Source organism: Malaclemys terrapin, chromosome 21 (genome assembly GCF_027887155.1).
Source record: "Malaclemys terrapin pileata isolate rMalTer1 chromosome 21, rMalTer1.hap1, whole genome shotgun sequence".
Classification (NCBI taxonomy): Eukaryota; Metazoa; Chordata; order Testudines; family Emydidae; genus Malaclemys; species Malaclemys terrapin.
The window spans coordinates 17,372,264-17,396,635 of NC_071525.1; the positions used below are offsets into that span (position 1 = coordinate 17,372,264).

Sequence of the window (24,372 nt, forward strand, 5' to 3'; positions counted from 1 at the left end):
CCCTCTGGAAGGACGGGGGAGCCAGCCCGTGGCACTCCCACATGAACGTCCGTCTGTCTGTGCACACGCCAGGAGGACGGGCGCCCGGGACGTCACCTTTGTCTCACAGCACCGACGCTATCAGCACTATGCAAATAGTAACTGATGCTGCTCCACTGTGGGGAAGGGACAGGACAATGGACCCATTGATCCCTCCCCAAAGCAAGGCCATGGGATGGGGGGCTGAGGCTGGGGACCCCATCCCCTCATCCAGCCCCCCTGGCCAGGATGCCTTGGGACATCTCATTGTTTTCCTGGCACTGGCTTATCAATGTCAGTGTGCCCTCCCCCCGCCACCTGGGGACCCATCGCCTCTGGTATCCTGGATCTGGCCCCATTGACTCCAATGGAGCTACGATGATTGACCCCAGCTGGTAACTAGCCCCATTCACACCAAGGGAGCGACGGCTGATTGACCCCAGCTGGGATCTGGCCCCTTTGCGGCTGTTTTTGGCAGGCAGGCAGGATTCCCTCCCACTCAGCTGTGGCTACTGTGCGTGTGCCGGTGCTCTGGGCAGGGTTTTTATGTGCCCCGGAGCCCGAGCAAAGAAATATGAACTCGGATTTGTTTGTTTACTTAATATCGCGCTTCGGAAAGATGCCGGAGCCCGGGAGATCAAAGAACCATAAATCCAGCGCAGTCTCTCCTCCGTGCCCTGTGGTAGAACCGCTAGACCCCACTCCCCAGAGACAACCCAGAAATCCTGGCTTCCAGCCCCTCCTCCCCCACTCTAATCATTAGACCCCCCCCCTCACCTGCCTGAGCTGAGGATACAACCCAGGAGTCCTGGCTCCCAGCCTGCCCTGCTCTAACTGCTAGATTCCACTCCCCTTCCCAGGAATATAACCCAGGAGTCCTCGCCCACAGCAGGCTGCAGTACCCACATGGGGAGACGGACACCACACCCTCTCAAGGATGTGCCAAGTCACACCTCCGGCAAGGCACGAGGAAGTAACGATTGCATCTCTCATCCTTTCTATGTGGATTCCCAAGGAGAGGGACCAGTGGGGCGCAGCCACAGACACAACATAACCAGCCACCTGGGCTTCAGAAAACTCACTCCCCAGCTGGGACGCAGAAAACCAGCCACCAGCTCATCCCTGACACATCGCTTGGGGTGGCTCCCAGTCTGGACACCTGGGTTCCAGCCCTTCTGCAGGCTCCCAGCGCACTGGCTGCTGGAAAGGAGGTGAGGATGGGCTCTCTAGCTGCCTGGATCAGGGCTTGTAAGGAGGGGAGTGGGGTCTAGAGGTTAGAGCAGGAGTTGTGGCTGGGATTCAGGTCTCCTGGGTTCTATCACTGACCCTGGATGAAGACTGGGTTAGAGTAGAGAGACCGGAGAAAGGACTGGAGAACTGGATTCCCTTCCCAGCTCTGGGAGGTGAGTGGGGTTTACTGGTTAAAGCGACGGGGGTGCGAGTCAGGACGCCTGGGTTCTGCTCCCAGCCTTCATGGGTGTGTATTTGCCTTTACCAGGCATGCCCAGGCCTCTGTGCAAAGTTTAATTTTGCTTTTGCAAAATCAAAAAAACAAACAAGCAACAAAGTAAAAGGGAGATTGCTGGCTCAGCCGACCCCGGGGTTCTAGCTCCAATGTGGGAGAGGAGTGGGGTGTAGTGGTTAGAACAGTGGGGGCTGGAAGTCAGGACTCCTGGGTTCTAGCCCCAGCTCTGGCAGGGAGTGGGGTCTAGTCATTAGAGTAGGGGACAGGGAGTTCGGACTCCTGGGTTCTTTCCTCAGTATGGCCATCTCCTCTCCCTGCTCTGAATGTCTGTTCTTCCACTGTTAAAATGGGGGTGAAGGTTTGTGACTTACTTTTTCAACACGCTCGCCCATCACTGGGCGATCAGGGCTGAGCGAAGCTGGCCAGGGGCCCGGGGAGATGGAAATTTGTCTAGCTCAGCTGAGTAAGCGCATGGTGGGGAGAGGGAGAGGGGAACCCCGAGACAGGAGAACACAACAGTCCACGTACGGGAGGCACCCAGCACTGGGATGGGGAGGTGCCAGTCAGGATGTGGGGCATGGTCATTCCATCCCCCACTGAATGGGTCCCCCATTCGGAGAAAGAGACTCAAGGGGACGATTCCTTCCCCTCCCACCCAGCAGCGGCTCCATTACCAAGGGTTCTGGGAACAGAACCATCAGGTCCGATCCGCCACATCTCAGCAGCGAGACAAGCTGGGAAGGAAAGTGGGTTTCCCACCGTTAGGGAGAGTGGAGGGACTGACGGTTTCTAACTGCAGGAGGGCACGACACTTGGAGAGATGTGCTGGCTGGCGCATACACCCAGCCCTGTTCCTAGAGTCATAGAATCATAGAATATTAGGGTTGGAAGGGACCTCAGGAGGTCATCTAGTCCAACCCCCTGCTCAAAGCAGGACCAATCCCAACTAAATCATCCCAGCCAGGGCTTTGTCAAGCTGGGCCTTAAAAACCTCTAAGGAAGGAGATTCCACCACCTCCCTAGGTAACGCATTCCAGTGCTTCACCACCCTCCTAGTGAAAAAGTGTTTCCTAATATCCAACCTGGACCTCCCCCACTGCAACTTGAGACCATTGCTCCTTGTTCTGTCATCTGCCACCACTGAGAACAGCTGAGTTCCATCCTCTTTGGAACCCCCCCCTTCAGGTAGTTGAAGGCTGCTATCAAATCCCCCCTCGTTCTTCTCTTCTGCAGACTAAATAACCCCAGTTCCCTCAGCCTCTCCTCGTAAGTCATGTGCCCCAGCCCCCTAATCATTTTCGTTGCCCTCCGCTGGACTTCTCCAATTTGTCCACATCCTTTCTGTAGTGGGGGGACCAAAACTGGAACAATACCCCAGATTGGGCATCACCAGTGTCGAATAGAGGGGAATAATCCCTTCCCTCGATCTGCTGGCAATGCTCCTACTAATACAGCCCAATATGCCATTGGCCTTCTTGGCAACGAGATCACACTGCTGACTCATATCCAGCTTCTCGTCCACTGTAATCCCCAGGTCCTTTTCTGCAGAACTGCTGCTTAGCCAGTCTGTCTCCAGTCTGTAGCAGTCCATGGGATTCTGCCGTCCTAAATGCAGGACTCTGCACTTGTTCTTGTTGAACCTCATCAGATTTCTTTTGGCCCAATTCTCCAACTTGTCTAGGTCACTGTGGACCCTATCCCTACCCTCCAGCGTATCTACCTCTCCCCCAGTATAGTGTCATCCGCGAACTTGCTGAGGGTGCAATCCATCCCATCGTCCAGATCATTAATGAAGATGTTGAACAAAACCGGCCCCAGGACCGACCGTTGGGGCACTCCGCTTGATACCAGCTGCCAACTAGACATCGAGCTGTTGATCACTACCTGCTGAGCCCAACAATCTAGCCAGCTTTCTATCCACCTTATAGTCCAGGAGAACCCAGGAACCCTGGCTCCCAGCCCCCTGCTCTGATCACTAGACCCCACTCCTCACCCAGAGCCAAGGATAGAACCTAGGAGTTCTGGATCCCAGCCCCCTGCTCTAACCCACTAGCCCCCCCATGATTGGTAGAGGAGTGAGGGACTGGCTGGGCTCAGACAATGGTTTACTTTACGGGAGAGGCTTATTAACTTCTCCTATTCCAAGCTCTGGGAGGGGAGTGTGGGCTAGCGATTAGAGCAGTCAGGAGCTGGGAGCCAGGACTCCTGGGTTCTCTCCCCAGCTCTGGGAGAGGAGTGGGGTCTAGTGGAGCTAAAAGGTCAAGAATCCTGGGTTATATTTCCTAGTTCTGTGCATTGACTCCTTATTTCCTATTTTTCTCACAAAATCACTCCCTGAGAATCAGGGATTGAACCCAGGAGTCCTGGCTCCCAGTCCCCCACCCTCTAACCACTAGACTTCACTTCCTTCCACCTTTGATGATATTTATGAAAATTTCCCTCTGAGTAACAACCACTTCCCGGTTGTTCAGGGTGCCTGCTCGGCCCACTCCCTGCAGCCCATCCCTGTGTGTTTGCTCACAAGATCTCATGCATCCCAGGCTCTCTGTTCTCTCTCTGGCGCTGCCCCCGCCCCCTGTCCGTGCCTGCCGTTGACTAACCAGGAAACCGAGCTAAATAAATACAGGAGCCGGCTACATAAATTCCAGCCATATGTCTAGTGTCAGCTAATGGAACGGGAGCCCTGAGCTTGCTCGCAAGGCTACGGGTAAGGAGGGCTGGGAGCCAGGACTCCTGGGTTCTGGCCACAAGACTTGGGGGGAGGGGCATGTAAGAGTTTGAGCGGAGGGTCTAGGAGGAGGACTCCTGGTACTCTACCAGCTCAGGGAGGGAAGTGGGATCTAGTGGATTAGGACAGGGGGCCTGGAGCCAGGACTCCTTTGTTCTATCTGCAGGCCTGGGAGGGTGTGACAGGATCCCTGGGGTGCAACCTGGAACTCAGATACCCCTGAGTCCTCTGCCCCACCAGTCTGGACTCCCATTCATGCTGTGATGCTGTGACAAGCAACAAACGTCTGGCAGGTACTGGACTTACACAGCCATCCCCAGGCAGGGACACACCCAGCCGAGTTACATGAAATGCTGCCCTCAGCCACTCACGAACCAAAAAGCCAATTCTCCCCAACCTAGGACCCCGGAGCTGTACCATCCTGCATTGGTCAGAAGCCTGAGCAGTGTCAGTTCTTTGCCCAGCCCGTCCCCCTCGCCCCGGGCCTCTCGATGTGGGGAGGACATGCACACGCCTTTTGTTAACTGAGCTAAGATTTCCAAGCTTTTCAAGCAAAATTCATTGTTTTAGATAAAGTATAACACAGATTTATTAACTGCAGATAGAGAGAGTTTAAGTGATTATAAGTGGTAGGCATAAAAGTTAGAGATAGTTACCAAAGAAAAGAAACTAAGCGTCTAGTCTAAAACTTCAGCCTCTAAGACACTAGGCAGTATTTAGATCTAGCAGTTTTCTCCACTCAATGGATGTTACAGTTCACAATACACAGGTTTCTCCCTTGTCTCCTCTGCTGAAGTTCTCTCTCTTCTCAGAGTCCTTGTGGCTTGCAGCGTAGGTGGGGGAGGAGAAAAGGCCAAGCCATGCAGCCTCTGTCTCTTAATACCAAGACCTGGTCCTGATGGGCTTTGCTGAGTCACAGCGATCAAGTAAATCCCCCATTGTGTGGTGCTTCTGCAACTGTCATTGAATTGTAAATCCCTTGATTGCAACTCCCCTGTTGATGAATGGCCGGTGAACGCCCACCTGGGCGGGGGTCACCACCCTTGTAGGAAGGACTCTCAAACTTACAACATATTTCACTGACAACCATACAACAAAATCTTATAACTTCATACACACTAACGATACACATATTTGGACAGAACAATGGGTTTCAGCAGATCATGACCTTTCATATGATATCTCACATGCATTCTTTGTATCACACATAACATAATCATGTGACATTGGTGAATACGGGGTTCCAAGGTGTTGCTTTGGGGTACAGAGTGCCACAGAGGGGGAGTGGGATCTAGTGGGTTGGAGGGAGAGGGGGCTGGAGCCAGGACTCCCGGGTTCTATCCCCACTGCTGGGAGGGGAGTGGGATCTAGTGGGTTGGAGGAGGAGGGGGCTGACTACCAGGACTCCTGGGTTCCTTTGGCAGCTGATGAGCCTCTTCTCCTTTGAAGGAGCTGAGAAGATGAGTTCAAATGTTTACATCCCGCTGGTTCTCACTGTCTACATCTTCACCTTCCTGACCGGCCTCCCGTCCAACCTTCTGGCCTTCTACACCTTCCTGGTGAAGGTCCGCCAAAAACCCACCCCCGTCGACATCCTTCTCCTCAACCTCACTGTCTCCGACATCTTCCTCCTCATCTTCCTCCCCTTCAAGATGGCGGAGGCTGCCTCAGGCATGGTGTGGCCCTTGCCTGCTTTCCTCTGCCCACTCACCAACTACTTTTACTACAACAGCATCTACATCAGCTCCTTCTTCCTCATGGCCGTCAGCGTTGATCGCTACCTGGGGGTGGCCTTTCCCATCAAGTACAAGCTCCGGCGCCGTCCAGCTTATGCTATCGCCACCTCCGTGGTCTTCTGGTTGATCATCTGCGCCCACTGCAGCATCGTCTACATTGTCCAATACGAGGTCCTGAGCCCCAATGGGACTGCGACTTCCAATAACGTGTCCAACTGCTATGAACATTTCTCCCCTACGCAGCGCCAGATCCTGCTCCCTGTCCGGCTGGAGTTCTTCGTCGTCCTCTTCTGCCTTCCCTTCACCGTCACCATCTTCTGCTACGTCAACCTCGTCCGCATCCTGGTGGCCTTGCCCAACATCTCGGCCTGGAGGAAGCAGCGGGCCGTAGGCCTGGCTCTGGTTACCTTGTTCAACTTCATAGTCTGTTTCGCCCCCTACAACCTGTCCCACGTGGTGGGCTTTGTCCAGAACAAGAGCCCCTCCTGGAGGGTGTACGCTCTTCTCCTCAGCACGCTCAATGCCGCCTTGGACCCCGCCATCTTCTATTTCTCCTCCACTGCCGTCCAAAGGGCCTTCGCCAACTGCCTGGCCACCCTGTGGCATAAACTTAACACCATCTTGTCCCGGTGCCATCTCCCCTGCTTGACTCGCTGTGGAGAAGGGGGCAGCGAGTTGAAGGCAGACAGTGAGAACGTGATTGAGGAGTCGACGACTTGACCCCCAGGATGAGACTGACTCTCTGCTTCCTCCGCAGAGCCTTCCTTGTCCCATGCGCCGTAGGAGCAAGAGATCCTGCACTTGAGCCAGGGACGGCATCTTCTGTCCTTCCCTGCACCTCCCGAGAGGGCCGTAGGCCTCCTCAGACAGCAGCGTGCGGCGGGGCTTGGAGTTGGTGCCCAACTTCCACATGGCTTTGGCCTACCTGAGCTTCAGTGTGGTTGGCCAAACTGGCACAGGGGTTTGGCCGACCTCCAGTTGGGGTCAAGGTCCTTCCTTTTCCGCTGCCGGGCCATGAGCAGTACCGGGTTTACAATGGCGCCAACGGGAGCGGACCCACACTTAGAAGGGGCCCTGGTGCTGGTACTGTGGCCCCACGCCCCTGCTGGAGCCTGAGCCCCCCCCGCGCCCCACTGAGCCTGTTCCTCCAGAGCCATTGCTCATGGTTAGCTCCTCTCCACCCCCACCCCAACTTCCCCCCGCTTCAGTCCTCTCCACCCCTTACACCCGGTGTGAGTGGCGGGCAGGGCCTCAGGGGAGAAGAGGCTGAGCAGGGGCTGGGCCTGGGGGCAGAGCGAGGGCTGGGGCCACGGTCCATCCTTGGCTCTGGCCACGAGCGGTTGGCCAAGCGTCCCCCCAGACTTCGGCCTACTTCAGCTTTGGAGTGAGTGGCCCAACTTCCTCAAAGATCCGGCCTCTCTCAGTGTCAGGGTCGCCATGGCGTCAAGGGCCTTCCTTTGCCACTGCTGGCACATAAGTGGTTGGCCTATTTCATCACTGTCCACCCACTCCAGGTCTTTCCTTCTCCATGGTTGGGCCCACGGGCAAACAAGCTACTATGGGCTGTAACTGCAAGGGGAGAACCTAGTGGAGGTTGCTTGAGGGAGGGTAAACAGGCTGGGCTGAGCGGGTCCCATTTCAGGGGAACCATTTAGTGGCAGATGAACAAGGACCAGGCTTCGTGAAGGGCCCGTGGACCCCGAGTTTGCCCTTGTTAAGCTATGGAGAGCTCCTCCTCTTTGGCCACTAGTATTAGTGTTTGTTGGCCTCTGTGGAAATGTAGTTACTGCCTCGGTGGGACTGGAACTCAAGAGGCTACAGCCCAGCACGCTACTGCTTGAGCTAAAGTAGCAGTGCCGTGTGTTGGCGGCAGTAGTAAGGCTATTATCTGCCATGTGGATGGGAAGGATTTGGACTCTGGACCTTCACCATCAACGCACGGCGCAAGCGGAAGGGCCCGCGCCGCTTGGTAGCAGCAGTGGGAACAGGCTGTTATTAACAAGGATTTGAACGCAGGACTTCCAGCACCACAGTGACGGGCTCACGTGATCTAAAAGCGGAGTGCCTTTTACAGCAGTAGTAGGGCTGTTATCCTCCAGGTGGGTGGGGGATGGGCGTTTAGCAGGCACACGTACAATGGACACTGGTCCCTGTGGGTCTGTTCCAGGTCTGGACGTAGAGCTGAGATCTCCCTCGCGCAAGGTCCTGCACCTCCTCCCTTCACTGACAGATCTGGTGCCCCCCAGGGGCAGTGGCTTTAGCTACGTATTAAATAATATAATCTATTTATTATCCAACGGAGATTATTTTCTTATCCTTCAGGTCTGGGGTGAGGTCTAGTGAGTTAGTGTCGGGGGAGGGGGATGAGTGGGGTCTGGGAGCCAGGACTTATGGGTTCTATCCCCAGTTTTGGGAAGGGAGTGGGGTCTATGGGTTAGAGTTGTTGGGGGTAGGACTCCTGGATTCTATCCATGGGAAGGGACCATGGCTAGGAAGTAGGCCTCACACGTATTGTCACTGGCGACTTTCAATTAATTGCAGGGCGTGAATCTGGTACCGCAGGTGAGCAAATAGTATCTCTGTAGTGCTGATATTAACCGGGGTTAATGGATAACTGGCCTGGGCAGAGCCTGGGGCAGCCAGGGGATTTCACATGAACCACCAGGTCCCAGGCCACGGACCTGACACCCCCACCCCCGGGGCTTCCCCAGAGCAAGAGCCCACCCACTAGGGTTGCCAACTTTCTAATTGCAGAAAGCTGAACACTCTTGCCTCGCGCCCTGCCCTGCACCTTCTCCAAGGCCCTGACCGCGCTCACGCAATCCCCCCACCTTTGCTCACTCGCTCATTTTCACTGGGCTGTGGAAGGGGGTTGGGGTGCGGGAGTGGGTGAGGGCTCCAGCTTGGGGTGCAGGCTCTGGGGTGGGTCTGGGTCTGAGGGGTTTGGGGTACAGGAGGGGGCTCCATGCTGGAGCTGAGGGGTTCAGAGTGCAGGAGGGGGCTCAGGGCTGAGGCAGGGAGTTGGGGTGCAGGAGGGGGTGAGGACTCCAGCTGGGGTGGTGAGCTCTGGGGTGGGGCTGGTGATGAGGGGTTTAGGGAGCAGGAGGGGGCTCCAGGCTGGGGCTGAGGGGTTTGGAGTACAGGGAGATGGGGGACTCAGGGCTGGAGCAGGGGGTTGGGGCATGGGAGAGGGTTCGGGGTGCAGGCTCCAGTGACCTCAGGCGGCCCCGGCATTTCCTGAGAACAGAGGATTCCGCGCGGCTTCTCAGTCACCGTGGCCTGGCCAGCTCCTCAGGAGGTCGGCGGGGGGAGGGGAGGGAGCTGGGTGCAGGTCAGCTCCTCTCCGAATGGGGCTGAGACCCAGCAAACCTCATTGCACAGCGAGCTCCCCAGAGCAGCTGTTAGCAAATAAACAAATGCACGCGGTGCAGACACGCACAGGGAGCGCCCCTTCCCCCCCGTGCTGCATTGCAAACCCCCCCCCCCACCCACACAGGGGCTCCCAACCCCTCACGCACATGGGCAGTGGGGAGGGGATCTGTGTGTGGAGGGGGGGGGGGATCCCAGGGCTGGGACAACAGGGGGCTGTGGGTCGATATTGAAGGGCACCGGCAGAGCTGGCGGGGGGAGCCCAGGGCTGGGCTAGCAGGGGGCTGCGGGTTGATATTGAAGGGCACTGGCAGAGCTGGGGCCGGGAGCCCAGGGCTGGGCTAGCAGGGGGCTGCGGCCTGCGGGTTGGCATTGAGGGGCACCGGTAGAGCTGTGGGGAGTGTCAGGCTGACCACAGTGGTTTACATCAGGGGCTGTCTCTCCCTTGGATGCCTGTTCCCATCTTGGCACTCGGAGGATGTGGGGAGTGGGGGGTGCGGTGCAGCTGGCTGTGTGGTTGTGTCCCTGTGTCCTGTCGGGGTGTGTGTGTGTGTAATGGGCTCCCGCACGCCCCTGGCGGGGATTGCTGGGGCCAGTGGAATTTGGGGGTGGGGGTGGGAAGGGGTGTGTGGGGAGGGATGGCTGGGAGGGAGGTGTGTCTGTTTATACACACACAGTTCAGGGCTCGTCCCCTCCAGCAGGGAGCAGCAGGTACACACACACACAGCTGCACAAAATCTCACCACACAAACACTCCCATAGGACATGCACACACCACATGCTCACAACAGCCATATGGGACAGTGTGTGCGCGCTCAGTGGGGTGAACTCTCTGCAGACCCCAGTATGGCGCTAGGGGGCGCTGTGCTGCAGTAGGCGGGGTGGGGGCTCTCCTCTGGCCGTCAATGCTGGCCCTGATGTCCCAGGTGGCGCTAGGGGGGGGCTGTATAGTGGGGGGAGTGTTGCCGAGTCTCACAAGAGGAAAAAGCGGCACTGCCTTTCAAGCCGAGCCCAGCCCCTTTCAGAAGTAAAAATATGACAATAGGAAATGTGTGTGTACTTGCATTATAGGCTGAGTCAAGTGGCCAGAAAGTTCATGAATTTGCCCCCCCCCCAACCCCACTGTAAGGAACTTGGGGGAGGGGAGTGGGGCTTGCATGCAGTGTTTGCCCCCCCCCACACTGCAAGGAGCTGGAGGGAGAGGGGGGGCTTTCCTGCACTATGTCCCTGCCAGCGCTGCAGCATCCGATGTCCAACGGAGCTCACAATAGGGTGTGTGTGTGTGTGTGTGTGGGTGGGTCTGCAGCGGTTCCCCTCTCTGGGCCTGGGGCGCAAGGACTTGCACTCAGCACCTCACTCGGCTGGTAGGGTGGCCATCTTTCTAATTGCACAAAACTGAACACCCTTGCCCGGCCCCTGAGGCCCCGCTCCTTCCCCACTCCTTCTCTGAGGCCTCACCCCCCTGCTCACTCCAGACCCCCTCCCTTCGTCGCTCGCTCTCCCCCACCCTCACTCACTTTCACTGGGCTGGAGCAGGAGGTGGTGTGGGCTCAAGTGGGAGGTGTGGGCTCTGGGGTGGGGCCAGGGATGAGGGGTTTGGGGACTGGGAGGGGGCTCAGTGCTGGGGCAGGGGGTTTGAGCGTTCGGGCTCCGGCTGGACGGTGCTTACCTCTGGCGGTTCCCTGCCTGCCCTGGCTCCGCACTGCTCCCGGAAGTGACTGGCATGTGCGGCCCCTAGGCGGAGGTGCAGCCAGGTGGCTCTGCGCAGTGAGCGCTGCCCGTGTCCACAGGCACCGCCCCCGCAGCTCCCATTGGCCGCCGTTCCCAGCCAATATGAGCTGCAGAGCTGGCGCTGGGGACGGGGGCAGCACGCGGAGCTTCCCTGATCACCCCTGTGCCTAGGGGCCGGACATGCCAGCCACTTCCAGGAGCCGCACGGAGCCTGAGCAGGCAGGAAACCTGCCTTAGCCCTGCTGCGCCGCCGACCGGACTTTTAATGGCCCAGTGTTTTCACTGAGCAGCAGCAGATCCTGCCTCCCCCCGCACCGCCCGGACCCTGCACAGGATGCAAGCAGAGCGGTGAGATCTTAGAGGGGAGCCCAGCCCAGCCGACTTTCAAGGCTAAATCAGCCACCTCCAAATCAAACAAAGCCCAAACCCCCGACGTCCAAAAATGAAAGCAACTTTAACAAAAACAAGCCCAATTCTGCTTGCAGCCCCCTGTTCTCCCAGCCTGTTCCCCCCCCCCACCTGCACTCTGCTGGTGCCACTCCCGACCCGCAGCCCCCTGCTAGGCAAGCCATGGGCTCCCCCCGAGCTCTACCACTGTTTACAGTTTGTGTTTACAGGGGGCTGTGTGAGTGGGATCCTGCTCTCCGGGGAGTGCGCGGGGGGGAGGGAGGGGAGGAGATCATCTCCGTGGCAGTGTCCCATGGCCTGGAAGCCAGTTGTTCCTCCAGCTGCCCATGCGAGATCACCAAGCTGCCCCAGGCCCGCCCCGGCCCAGTTATCCATTAACCCCTGGTTGATATCAGCGCCACAGAGATGCTATTTGCTCACCTGCGGTGCTAGATTCGCGCCCTGCAGTTAATTAAAAGTCGCCAGCGACAATGTGTGTGTGTCCTACTTCCTAGCCATGGTCCCCTCCCATGGATAGAACCCAGGAGTCCTGGTCCCCAGCACCCCCGACTCTAACCCATAGACCCCACTCCACTAGCCCTGAAGAAAAATAAGAATATAATCTCAATTGGGTAATAAATCAATAAATCAATAACTTTATTTAATACATAGCGAAAGCCACTGCCCCTGGGGGGCGCCAGATCCGCCAGCCAAGGGAGGACATGCAGGACCTTGCGCGAGGGAGATCTCAGCTCTACGTCCAGACCTGCAGGGACCAGTGTCCATTGTACGTGTGCCTGCTAAACGCCCATCCCCTACCCACCTGGAGGATAACAGCCCTACTACCGCTGCAAAAGGCACTCCGCCTTTAGATCACGTGAGCCTTTCATTGTGGTGCTGGAAGTCCTGCGTTCAAATCCTAGTTAATAACAGCCTGTTCCCACTGCTGCTACCAAGCGGCGCCGGCCCTTCCGCTTGTGCGGTGCGTTGATAGTGAAGGTCCAGAGTCCAAATCCTTCCCGTCCACATGGCAGATAATAGCCTTACTACTGCCGCCAACACACGGCACTGCTCCTTTAGCTCAAGCAGTAGCGTGCTGGGCTGCAGCCTCTTGCGTTCCAGTCCCACCGAGGCGGTAAGGACATTTCCACAGAGGCCAACACACACTACTACTAGTGGCCAAGGAGGAGGAGCTCTCTATAGCTGAACAAGGGCAAACTCGGGGCCCACGGAGCCTGGTCCTTGTTCATCTGCCACTAAATGGTTCCTGTCATAACTATAAAGGGAAGGGTAACAGCTCTCCTGTGTACTGTACTATAAAATCCCTCCTGGCCAGAGACTCCAAAATCCTTTTCCCTGTAAAGGGTTAAGAAGCTCAGGTAACCTGGCTGACACCTGACTCAAAGGACCAATAAGGGGACAAGATACTTTCAAATCTTGGTGCGGGGAAGGCTTTTGTTTGTGCTCTTTGTTTTGGGGGTTGTTCGCTCTTGGGACCGAGAGGGACCAGACATCAATCCAGGCTCTCCACATCTTTCTGAACAAGTCTCTCCTATTTCAAACTTGTAAGTAAACAGCCAGGCAAGGAGTGTTAGTTTACCTTTGTTTTCTCAACTTGTAAACGTACCTTTTACCAGGGTGTTTACCTCTGTTTGCTGTAACTTTGAACCTAAGGCTAGAGGGGGGTCCTCTGGGCTCTTTAAGTTTGATTACCCTGTAAAGTTATTTTCCATCCTGATTTTACAGAGATGATTTTTACCTTTTTCTTTAATTAAAAGCCTGCTTTTTAAGAACCTGATTGATTTTCCTTGTTTTTAGCTCCAAGGCGGCTGGATCTTGATCCACCAGGAGTTGGTGGAAGGGAGGAGGGGGGATGGTTAATTTCTCCTTGTTTTAAGATCCAAGGGGTTTGGATCTGTATTTACCAGGGAATTGGTGAAGAGTCTCTCAAGGCTACCCAGGGAAGGGAATTAGCATCGAGAGTGGTGGCAGCGGACCAGATCTAAGCTGGTAGTTAAGCTTAGAAGTTTTCATGCAGGCCCCCACATTTGTACCCTAAAGTTCAGAGTGGGGAAGCAGCCTTGACAGTTCCCCTGAAATGGAACAAGCTCAGCGCAGCCTGTTTGCCCTCCCTCAAGCAACCCCCACTTGGTTCCCCCCTTGCAGTTACAGCCCATAGGTGCTTGCTTGTCCGTGGGCCCAACCAAGGAGAAGAAAAGACCCAGAGTGGGTGGAGGGCGCTGGAGGGACCCTCCAGCTGAAATTGGTCTATGTTTCACTTGTGAGCCAGCAGCGGCAAAGGAAGGCCCTTGACACCATAGCGATCCTGACACTGAGAGGGATCCTTGCAGAAGTTGGGCCACCCACTGCAAAGCTGAAGTAGGCTGAAGTCTGGGAGGCGCTTGGCCAACCGCTCGTGGCCAGGCCCAGATTAATCTTTTCTAGACCCCAGCACCTGGTCTCGTTCTGCCCCAAAGCCCCGCCCCTGCTCAGCCTCTTGCCCTCAAGGCCCCACCCGTCGCTTGCATGGGGCACAGGGGGCGGAGAGGAGCTGAAGTAGGCCGAAGTCCGGCGGGAGTTTGGCCAAACGCTCGGGGTCAGGGCCGGATTTATCTTTTGTGGGCCCTGGTGCCCAGACCATAGCCCCGCCCTTCCTTCTGCCCCAAAGCCCTGCCCCTGCTCAGCCTCTTGCCCTTGAGGCCCCACCTGTCGTTTGCAGGGGCATAGGGGATGGAGAGGAGCGAGCAGAGAGCGAGGGGGGTAAGAGGGCGGAGAGGAGCAAACAGCGAGCAGGAGTTTCGGAGGAATAGGCCGAGCGGGGGTGGGGCCTCGGGGAGCAGCAGGGTGGAGGGGCAGGCGCCAGGGCCCGTTCTGAGTGTGGGCCCGACACCATTGAAACTTCAACCTCTAAGACACTAGGCAGTATTTAGATCTAGCAGTTTTCTCCACTCAATGGATGTTTGTTTCTTTGTTTATCTGCTTTGATCTGTTTGCTATCCTGTATAATCCCTTAGAATCTATCTTTTGTAGTTAATAAACTTGTTTTTGCTTTATTTAAACCAGTGTCTGGGAATCATAACTCAGGAGCAAAAGGCTGTTGCATATTCCTCTCCACATTGCTGGTGGGGGTGAATTTTATGAGTTTACGCTGTACAGTTCCCTGTGCAGCACAAGGCGGTATAATTTTGGGTTTATATTGCAGTGGGGGGCTGGGCGGGCGGGAGGTGCGTGCCTGAGGAGCTGGGAGTAGCTTTCTCATGCAGGGGCTGGTCAGAGAGCTGCTTGTAACTGCCGCTGGGTGCGTTCCTACCAGTATGTATGCTCGCGAAAGTGCAGGTAGGCAGGTTTGGTAGCTTGTCACAGCAACACAGTGTGAGAGGTTGGTGGGTCAGAGGGCTCAGTTGTACCCCAGTTCCAGGCGGGGGGAACCCATCACACCTAACTCAAGTGCAGGATCTCTTGCTTCTGCGGAGCATGGGACAAGGAAGGATCTGCGGAGGAAGCAGAGAGTCGGTCTCATCCAGGAAGTCAAGTCAACTCCTCAGCCTCCATCTCACTGGTCACCTCTACCTCTCTGCCCCCTTCCCCGCAGCGACTCAAGCAGGGGAGATGGCACCAGGCCATGATGGTGATGAGTTTGTGCCACAGGCTAGTCAGGCAGTTGGTGAAGGCCCTTTGGACGGCAGTGGAGGAGAAGTAGAAGATGGCGGGGTCCAAGGTGGCATTGAGGGTGCTGAGGAGAAGAGCATACACCCTCCAGGAGGGGCTCTCGTTCTGGACAAAGCCCACCACGTGGGACAGGTTGTAGGGAGCGAAGCAGACTATGAAGTTGAACAAGGTGGCCAGAGCCAGACCCACGGCCCGCTGCTTCCTCTGGGCCGGGATCTTGGGCAAGGCCACCAGGATGTGGACGAAGTTGATGTAGCAAAAGATGGTGATGGTAAAGGGAAGGCAGAAGAGGACGACGAAGAACTCCAGCGGGACAGGGAGTAGGATCTGGAGCTGTGTAGGGGAAAAATTTTCATAGCAGTGGGACGTGCTATTGGAGGTCGCGGTCCCATTGGGGCTCAGGACCTCGTATTGGACAATGTAGACAAAGCTGCAGTGGGTGAAGACCACCACCCAGAAGACCACGGAGGTGGCAGCGGTGTAACCCAGACGACGCCGGAGCCTGTACTTGATGGGAAAGGCCACCCCCAGGTAGCGATCAATGCTGATGGCCATGAGGAAGAGCGAGCTGAGGTAGATGCTATTGAAGTAGAAGTAGTTGGTGAGTGGGCAGAGGAAATGGGGCAAGAGCCACTCCATGCCTGAGGCAGCCTCCACCATCTTGAAGGGGAGCAAGATGAGGAGGAAGATGTCGGAGACGGTGAGGTTGAGGAGAAGGATGTCGACGGGGGTGGGTTTCTGGCGGACCTTCATCAGGAAGGTGTACAAGGCCAGAAGGTTGGACGGGAGGCCGGTCAGGAAGGTGAAGATGTAGACAGCGAGAACCAGCGGGATGGAAACGTTCCAAGTCATCCTCTCAGCTCCTACAGAGGAGAATGGGCTCATCAGTTGCCAAAGGAACCCAGGAGTCCTGGTAGCCAACCCCCGTCCTCCTCCAACTCACTAGACTCCACTACTGTCTCTGGGCTGGGGATAGCACCCAGGAGTCCTGGCTCCAGCCCCCTCCTCCTCTAACCCACTAGATCCCACTCCCCTCTGTGGCACTCTGTACCCCAAAGCAACATCTTGGAACCCCGTATTCACCAATGTCATATGATTGTTATGTGTCATACAAAGCATGCATGTGAGATATCATATTAAAGGTCACGATCTGCTGAAAGCCGTTGTTCTGTCCAAATATGTGTATCTTTAGTGTGCATGAAGTTATAACATTTTACTGTATTGTTGTCAATGAAATATGTTGTAAGTTTGAAAGTCCTTCCTACAAGGGTGGTGACCCCCTCCCAGGTGGGCGTTCACTGGCCATTCATCAACAGGGGTGTTGCAATCAAGGGATTTACAACTCAATGACAGTTGCAGAAGCACCACACAATGGGGGATTTACTTGATCACTGTGACTCAGCTAAGCCCATCAGGACAGGTCTGGCTAAGTGTCTTTTAAACACATGGGCTTAGGATATAAAATAAGGGACAGAGGCTGCATGGCTTGGCCTTTTCTCCTCCCCCACCTACACTGCAAGCAACAAGGACTCTGAGAACAGAGAGAACTTCAGCAGAGGAGACAAGAGAGAAACCTGTGAATTGTGAACTGTAACATCCATTGAGTGGAGAAAACTGCTAGATCTAAATACTGCCTAGTGTCTTAGAGATTGAAGTTTTAGATTGCACGCTTAGTTAGTTTCCTTTGGTAAACTATTGCTGCTTTTTATACCTACCACTTATAATCACTTAAATTCTCTCTATCTGCAGTTAATAAATCTGTGTTATACTTTATCTAAAACAATGAATTTTGCTTGAAATGCTTGGAAATCTTAGCTCAGTTAACAAAAGGCGTGTGCATGTCCTCTCCAGGAGTGAGGGGGACGGGCTGGGCAAAGAACTGACACTGCTCAGGCTTCTGACCATGGCAGGACGGTACAGGTCTGGGGTCCTAGGCTGGGGAGAATTGGCTGGAGCCTCTCTGTTGTTGGTTCATGAGTACCCGAAGGCAGCATTCATGTAACTAAGAGGGGCGTGTCCCTCCCTGGGGATGGCTGTGTAAGTCCAGTACCTGCCAGAGGTTTGTAGCTTGTCACAGCATCACAGTGTGCGTGGGAGCCGTGACTGGTGGGACAGGGGTCTTAGTGGTACCTGAGTTCCAGGTTGCACCCCAGGGATCCCGTTGTGACACTGCACCCCGTATTCTTCACAGTAATATTATTATGATATGATTATGGCATAATTATGATGCATTTTATTCAAGATGGGTCATGTGAGATGTCATTGGAAAAGTTATAATTTGCTGAATACGCTTGTCCTATTTGTATGCCTGTGTCATTTTTGTATCTGAAGCTATGACTATGAATCATGTATCTGTATTTCAAATTTACTTACACGTGGGTAACACCCACTAGACAAGATGTTTTCAGTCTAGCTAGTGAGTGGGGAAGGGTCTATTCAGAGCAATGAGCCATTAGGAAAAAAACAATAGGCCTTAGGAGAAGCTTATCTCCCACCTGGGGAGAACATTACAAACAGCCTCTGAGTCATGGCTGCTACGACTCTACAAGGCGATGGGATTTGATCGCATGTCTCTAGACTCCATTTTGGGATGACACTGTTTTTTCATTGACCAGGCATGGGAACCAAGCTTTGGGAACAAAGGGTTCCCGCCATATGCAAAAGCTATTAAAGGTGGAGAGTGACATTATCTCGTGTTCTTCGCTCCCCACACACGAAGAATCCTGGAAACGCATGAGGAACAAAGACTGATCTGGGGGACGTGCTGGACCCAGGCTAAAGGGATTTCTAGCCTGTGAAGGAAACGCCTGGGGATTCCAAGCTGTAAAGCAAGTGCAGCTTGTCCATTTAGAATCTGAAGCCTGCTTGTATCATCTCTTAGGGTGAGAATCTGCTACTCAGATCCAATCTATTTAGTATATTAAGCTTAGTTCACGTTTTTTTGTTTATTTGCTAGGTCATCTCCTTTGATCTGCTTGCTATTGCTTATAATCACTTCAAATCTATCATTTGTAGTTAATAAACTTTGTTTTTTCTTTATCTAAACCAGTGTGTTGGAATCACAATTCAGGAGCAAAACGCTGTTGCATATTCCTCTCCACATTGAGGGAGGAGGCGAATTTTATGAACTTATAATGTACAGTTTGGGTTTATACTCCAGAGAGGGTGTGTGCCTGAGCAGCTGGGTGTGTCCCTGCCATCTGTGTGCTGGGGAAAGTGCAGGCTGGAGGGCTTTGTAGCTTCTCACAGCAGTACAGTGTGAGAGGGAGCCCAGGCTGGTGGATCAGGGGGCTCAGTGGTACCCCATTTCCAAGTGGCATCCCAGGGGGGAGGAACCTGTCACATCCGTCACACCCTGCCAGGCCTGGGGCTAGACCCCAGGAGTACTGGCTCCAGCCCCCCTGCCCTAACCCACTAGATCCCACTCCCCTCCCAAACATGTGGATAGAACCCAGGAGTCCTGGCTTACAACCCTCCTTACCCGTAGCCATGCGAGGAAGCTCAGGGCTCCCCTTCCATTAGCTGACACTAGACATATGTCTGGAATTTATGTAGCCGACTCCTGTATTTATTTAGCTCGGTTTCCTGTTTAGCCCGGGGCAGGCGCAGAAGGGGGCGGGGCAGTGCCAGAGAGATTGGAGGGCCTGGGATGCATGAGATCGTGTAAGCAAACACACAGGGAATGGCTGTGGTGGGGTGGGGGCCAAGTGGGCAGCTCGGACAACATGGAAGCGGTTGTTACTCAGAGGGAAATTTTCATAAATAATATCAAAGGTGGAAGGAAATGGAGTCTAGTGGTCAGAATGGGGGGGTGGGGATTGGGAGCCAGGACTTCTGGGTTCTATCCCTGGTTCTCAGGGGTGATTTTTTTGGTTAAAATAAGGACTAAGGAGTCAATGCACAGAACTAGGAAATACAACACAGGATTCTTGACCTTTCGGTTCCACTCAACCCACTAGACCCCACTCCCCTCCCAGAGCTAGGGAGAGAACCCAGGAGTCCTGGCTCCCCCCTCTACCCACTGAGCCATTCCCAGACAGGCTGTGGGTGCCCTCATGCCAAGCTGCGATGGGCCCCTCCTTCCCTGGGGTACATGTAGCTCTACTCCTGGCTCCTAGCTGTGGGGATTGATCGTTAAATAGCCTCATTAAAGCTAAAGTTAATAAAGCACTGTCCGAGTCCAACCAGTCCCTCGCTCCCCTACCAATTGCCGGGGGCGGTCTAGTGGGTTGTGGGTGGGGGGCTGGAAGCCAGGCCTCCTGGGTTCTATCCCTGGCTCTGGGTGGGGAGTGGGGTCTAGTGATCAGAGCAGGGGGCTGGGAGCCAGGACTCCTGGGTTCTAGGAACAGGGCTGGGTGTATGCGCCAGCCAGCACCTCTCCCCAAGAGTCATGCCCTCCTGCAGTTAGAAACCGTCAGTTCCTTCGCTCTCCTTAGTGGAGGGAAACCCACATCCCCTCCCAGCTTGTCTCGCTGCTGAGATGTGGTGGCAGGACATGGAACCGCAACCGGACCGGACCTGATAGTTCCGTTCCCAGAACCCTTGGTAATGGAGCTGCCGGGGGAGGGAGGGGAAGGAATCGTCCTCTCGAGTCTCTTTCTCCGAGTGGGGGACCCATTCTATGGGGGATTTAATGACCACGCCCCACATCTTGACTGGCACCTCCCCATCCCAGTGCTGGGTGCCCCCCGTACGTGGACTGTTGTGTTCTCCTGTCTCGGGGTTCCCCTCTCCCTGTCTCCATCATGCCCTCACTCAGCTGAGCTAGACAAATTTCCGTCTCCCCAGCCCCCTGGCCGGCTTCGCTCAGCCCTGATTGCCCGGTGAAGGGCAAGAACGTTGCAAAAGTAGGTCATCAATCTTCACCCTCATTTTACCGGTGGAAGAACAGAGAGTCAGAGCAGGGAGAGGAGATGGCCATGCTGGGGGAAGAACCCAGGTGTCCTGGCTCCCCCCAGCCCCCTGCTCTAACCATTAGACAGCACTCCCCCCAATCTGGGATAGAACCCAGGAGCCCTGGCTCATTGCTCCCTACTCTAACGACTAGACTCCCCTCCCGGTCAGAGCTGGGGCTTGAACCCAGGTGTCCTGACTCCCAGCCCCCACTGCTCTAACCACTATACCCCACTCCTCTCCCACACTGGGGCTAGAACCCCGGGGTCCGCTGAGCCAGCAATCTCCCTTTTACTTTGTTGCTTGTTTGTTTTTTAATTTTCCAAAAACAAAATTAAATTTTGCACAGAGGCCTGGGCATGACTGGTAAAGGCAAAAACGCATAACGGTCAGGGCTAGGGGTGACCAGACGTTCCGTTTTTAAAGGGAGAGTCCCGTGTTTAAGCCCTCCTGCTGGTGTCCTGATTTTTTCTTAAAAATGGGCAAATTGTCCCGTATTTTCTGTCTTCCCCCATCAGTATTGGTGGGTCCCGCTGCTGGCCGCATCCCTGCTCACCACCCACTTGCCCACCAGCGGCTTCCCCTCTCGCTGTCCTCTCCCTGCTTTGCCCCTTCATCCCCCCAACCCCGCTGCTCCTCCATATCTCCCCCACCAGTTCCCGTCACGCTCCCAGTGCTGTGCAGAGAACCAGCCCCTGGTCGGGGTGCTCAGCTCACCAGCGGTCTGGCTGGCAGGCTCCTTCCTTCCCCCGCTGCCTGTGGCTGGGTCGGCGCCCGGGGAAAGCCCAAGACCCTCTGGTCCAGGGCGCTGGCTAGGAGGAGCTGAGCACTGCGTGTGTCAAAGCCCCACACAGCGCTGGCACATGGGGAACCTCTCTGCCCCTCAGCTAAGCTCCAGAGTGGGGGGGGGAGAAGCGATTTCTAGTCTGTTCATTCCCTGAACCTGCAGGTTCCACAGCAGCCCCCAGGCTTAGCACCCTCTTTGCCCCCACCCCCACTGGGTCCTGCCCCCAGGGAGCACGGGGCCGCTTCGTCCCCTAGGCACCCTCCCCTGCTGAGCCACCTGGTTCGCTGAAGCCCCTGCAGTCAGGTTCCCTGGGCCCTGGTGCATCCTTAGGGCTTAACCCCTTCCTGCCCGCGCTGTGGCCAGGGACCAGGAGGCAGCTGGGTTATGTCGGTGGTCAGCAGCCTGGAGGTGTCAGCTGCCCTTTGACACTGTGTGGGCAGGAAGGGGCAAGCTGCTTCCAGCCACATGGGAGCGGTGGGGATCGGGGAAGAGATGAGCTCTGCAAAGATGTGGACCGGGTCATCCCTTCCCCCCACCCCTGCAACCCTCTGCTGGCCACATTCTGGTGTGAACCCTGGCAGAAATCTGGCATGTGACGTTGCGTTGGGAAGACGTGGTGCCAGGTACCAGGAGAGGCAGGTCCATCCCGGGGCCCAGCCATGCATGGAGGGCAGAGAGCGCCGGGCAGGGAGGGTCGGGTCGGTCGGTCACCCCCACTGTGTGAGAGAGGTGTATGGGAGTGTGTGTGTGTCACCACTCCCCATGTGTCAGGAGGGTGCGGGGGTGGTAGTGGTGTCACCCCTCCCCTCTGTGAACCCTAAAGCCTTAAAGATAAGAAGGTAAATAAAAAGAATCCAACTACCCAGTATTTCTTTTTAACAGGGGCTCAGTCAACTTGATGTTAAATTGAAAAGTTGATTACCGTTGAACTTGCTTGAATATGAGTAATTTTACCAGGTGTCCCATATTCAGCATGGGAAATACGGTCACTCTAGTGAGGGCTGGAACCAGAACCCAGGAGTCCTGACCCGTAGCTTTAACCAGCAGACCCCACTCACCTCCCAGGCCTGGGAAAGGAATCCAGCTCTCCAGTCCTGCTCTGCTCCCTTCCAGAGCCACTGATAGAACCCAGGAGTCCTGGCTCCCAGCCCCCCTGTCCTAACCACTAGTCCCCACTCCCCTCTGGATGAGCCCTGATCCAGGCAGCCAGAGAGCCCATCCTCACCTCTTCTCCAGCAGCCAGTGCGCTCGGAGCCTGCAGAAGGGCTGGAACCCAGGTGTCCGGGGTTGGAGCCACCCAAGGCGATGTGTCAGGGAAGAGCTGGTGGCTGGTCTCCTGCGTCCTGGCTGGGGAGTGAGTTTTCTGTAGCCCAGGCAGCTGGTTATGTTGTGTCTGTGGCTGCACCTGTGACAAAGTTCCTCCTCTATCTTGGTGGGTCCTGTGCTTATTGGCAGATTTTCTTGCCTCAGAGAGTCATCATGTGGGTTGGGGAGCAGCCCAGAGACCTTCCGCTCTGGAAGAACCCACAGTCCAGGTCAATTGGGAGGTTTGGGGGGAACCCGGGCCCACCCTCTACTCCGGGTTCCAGCCCAGGGCCCTGTGGACTGCAGCTGTCTATAGTGCCTCCTGTAACACCTGCATGACAGCTACAACTCCCTGGGCTACTTCCCCATGGCCTCCTCCAAACCCCTTCCTTATTCTCGCCACAGGACCTTTCTCCTGGTGTCTGATAATTGTGCTCCTCAGTCTTCCAGCAGCACACCCTCTCAGCTCCTTGTGCCTCTTGCTCCCAGCTCCTCACACTCGCACCCCAAACTGAAGTGAGCTCCTTTTAAAACCCAGGTGCCCTGATTAGCCTGCCTTAATTGATTCTAGCAGCTTCTTCTTAATTGGCTCCAGGTGTCCTAATTAGCCTGCCTGCCTTAACTGGTTCTAGCAGGTTCCTGATTACTCTAGTGCAGCCCCTGCTCTGGTCACTCAGGGAACAGAAAACTACTCATCCAGTGACCAGTATATTTGCCCTCTACCAGACTCCTGTACCCCACTGGTCTGGGTCTGTCACAGCCCCAGGAAACCCCACCGGTCCCTCTCCTCAGAAATCCATGCAGAATGGAGGAGAGATACAATCGTTACTTCCTTGTGCGAGGTGTGAACCAGCATGTCCTCGAATCATAGAATCATAGAATATCAGGGTTGGAAGGGACCTCAGGAGGTCATCTAGTCCAACCCCCTGCTCAAAGCAGGACCAATTCCCAACTAAATCATCCCAGCCAGGGCTTTGTCAAGCCGGGCCTTAAAAACCTCCAAAGAAGGAGACTCCACCACCTCCCTAGGGAACCCATTCCAGTGCTTCACCACCCTCCTAGTGAAAAAGTTTTTCCTAATATCCAACCTAGACCTCCCCCACTGCAACTTGAGACCATTGCTCCTTGTTCTGTCATCTGCCACCACTGAGAACAGCCGAGCTCCATCCTCTTTGGAACCCCCCCTTAGGTAGTTGAAAGCAGCTATCAAATCCCACCTCATTCTTCTCTTCTGGAGGCTAAACAATCCCAGTTCCCTCAGCCTCTCCTCATAAGTCATGTGCTCCAGACCCCTAATCATTTTCCAATTTTTCCACATCCTTCTTGTAGTGTGGGGCCCAAAACTGGACACAGTACTCCAGATGAGGCCTCACCAATGTCGAATAAAGGGGAACAATCACGTTCCTCGATCTGCTAGCAATGTCCCTACTTATACAGCCCAAAATGCCGTTAGCCTTCTTGGCAACAACAGCACACTGTTGACTCATATCCAGCTTCTCATCCACTGTGACCCCTAGGTCCTTTTCGAGCGAGTGTGGTGTCCCCTGCACTCGCCTATTGCACCCTGCGGTGGGCAAGGATTCCTGGGTTCTATTCCTGGCTCAAGCAGAGGAGGAGGGTGTAGTGGATAAAGCAGGGGGGCTAGGAGCCAGCACTTCTGGGTTGTCTCCCCTGTTGCGGGAGGGGAGTGGGGTCTAGTGGTTCAACCACAGAGCACTGGAAGAGAGGCTGCGCTGGATTCAGGGATTTCCCTATACGCCCCCTGAATTTCCTCAACCCCCCCCCCCAGTTTTGTGAACTAGTTACATGCAGTGTTGCCAATTTAGTGATTGTTTGGAAATTTGAATTGAAATTGAAACATTAATACACACTTTAAAAGCATGTAAAGTGTATGATAAAATACTTGTATCTGAAAAAGTATCATAGATTTGAAAAGTATGAACATAGACTAGCTTCCTTCTACAGCTGTTGTTTTTTATGACAATGTCAGGGCATGCATGTCGGTGATGTTGGCCAACCTAATCATTTCAGATGATGATTTGTCAGCAAAGTCTAAATGAGCTCTCCCTGACAGCTAGTGATGAGCTGGGGCTGGGGGGAAAGGCTTCAGGACCAGATTGTGTTTACATTCACACCTGATCTCCCTAGGTATCCAGCAAACAGAGCTGTGTTGCCCATGTGATAGATTTTGGCTGCGGTTGGGTTACAAATCACTTGAATGTGGGGGGTTGGGAATGAAATGTTTTTATTCTTATTGTATGAGTAAAGGGCAGTAGAACTGTAC

General features: G+C 55.0%; 2 protein-coding genes across 4 annotated transcripts; one reads left to right on the forward strand and one right to left on the reverse strand.

Annotated features, from left to right (window-relative positions):
- The first annotated feature begins 1,062 nt into the window (after nt 1–1,062).
- Nucleotides 1,063–8,195, forward strand: LOC128827194 (free fatty acid receptor 2-like). Of its 3 annotated transcripts, XM_054010988.1 has the most exons (3): nt 4,160–4,190; nt 5,024–5,137; nt 5,661–8,195. In XM_054010988.1, exons 2-3 carry the CDS (start codon nt 5,110–5,112, stop codon nt 6,665–6,667), a joined length of 1,035 nt encoding a protein of 344 aa, XP_053866963.1. In that variant the 5' UTR covers nt 4,160–4,190; nt 5,024–5,109; the 3' UTR covers nt 6,668–8,195. The 3 variants fall into 3 exon arrangements, with proteins under 3 accessions (XP_053866965.1, XP_053866964.1, XP_053866963.1); XM_054010990.1 differs by lacking the exons at nt 4,160–4,190; nt 5,024–5,137 and adding an exon at nt 1,063–1,229; XM_054010989.1 differs by lacking the exon at nt 5,024–5,137 and having other exon boundaries at nt 4,112–4,190.
- Nucleotides 8,196–14,962: 6,767 nt separating this feature from the next.
- On the reverse strand, nt 14,963–15,988 carry LOC128827368 (free fatty acid receptor 2-like). The gene has a single exon (XM_054011222.1). The coding sequence runs from the start codon at nt 15,986–15,988 to the stop codon at nt 14,963–14,965; it is 1,026 nt and encodes a 341-aa protein (XP_053867197.1).
- Between the last annotated feature and the right edge of the window lie 8,384 nt (nt 15,989–24,372).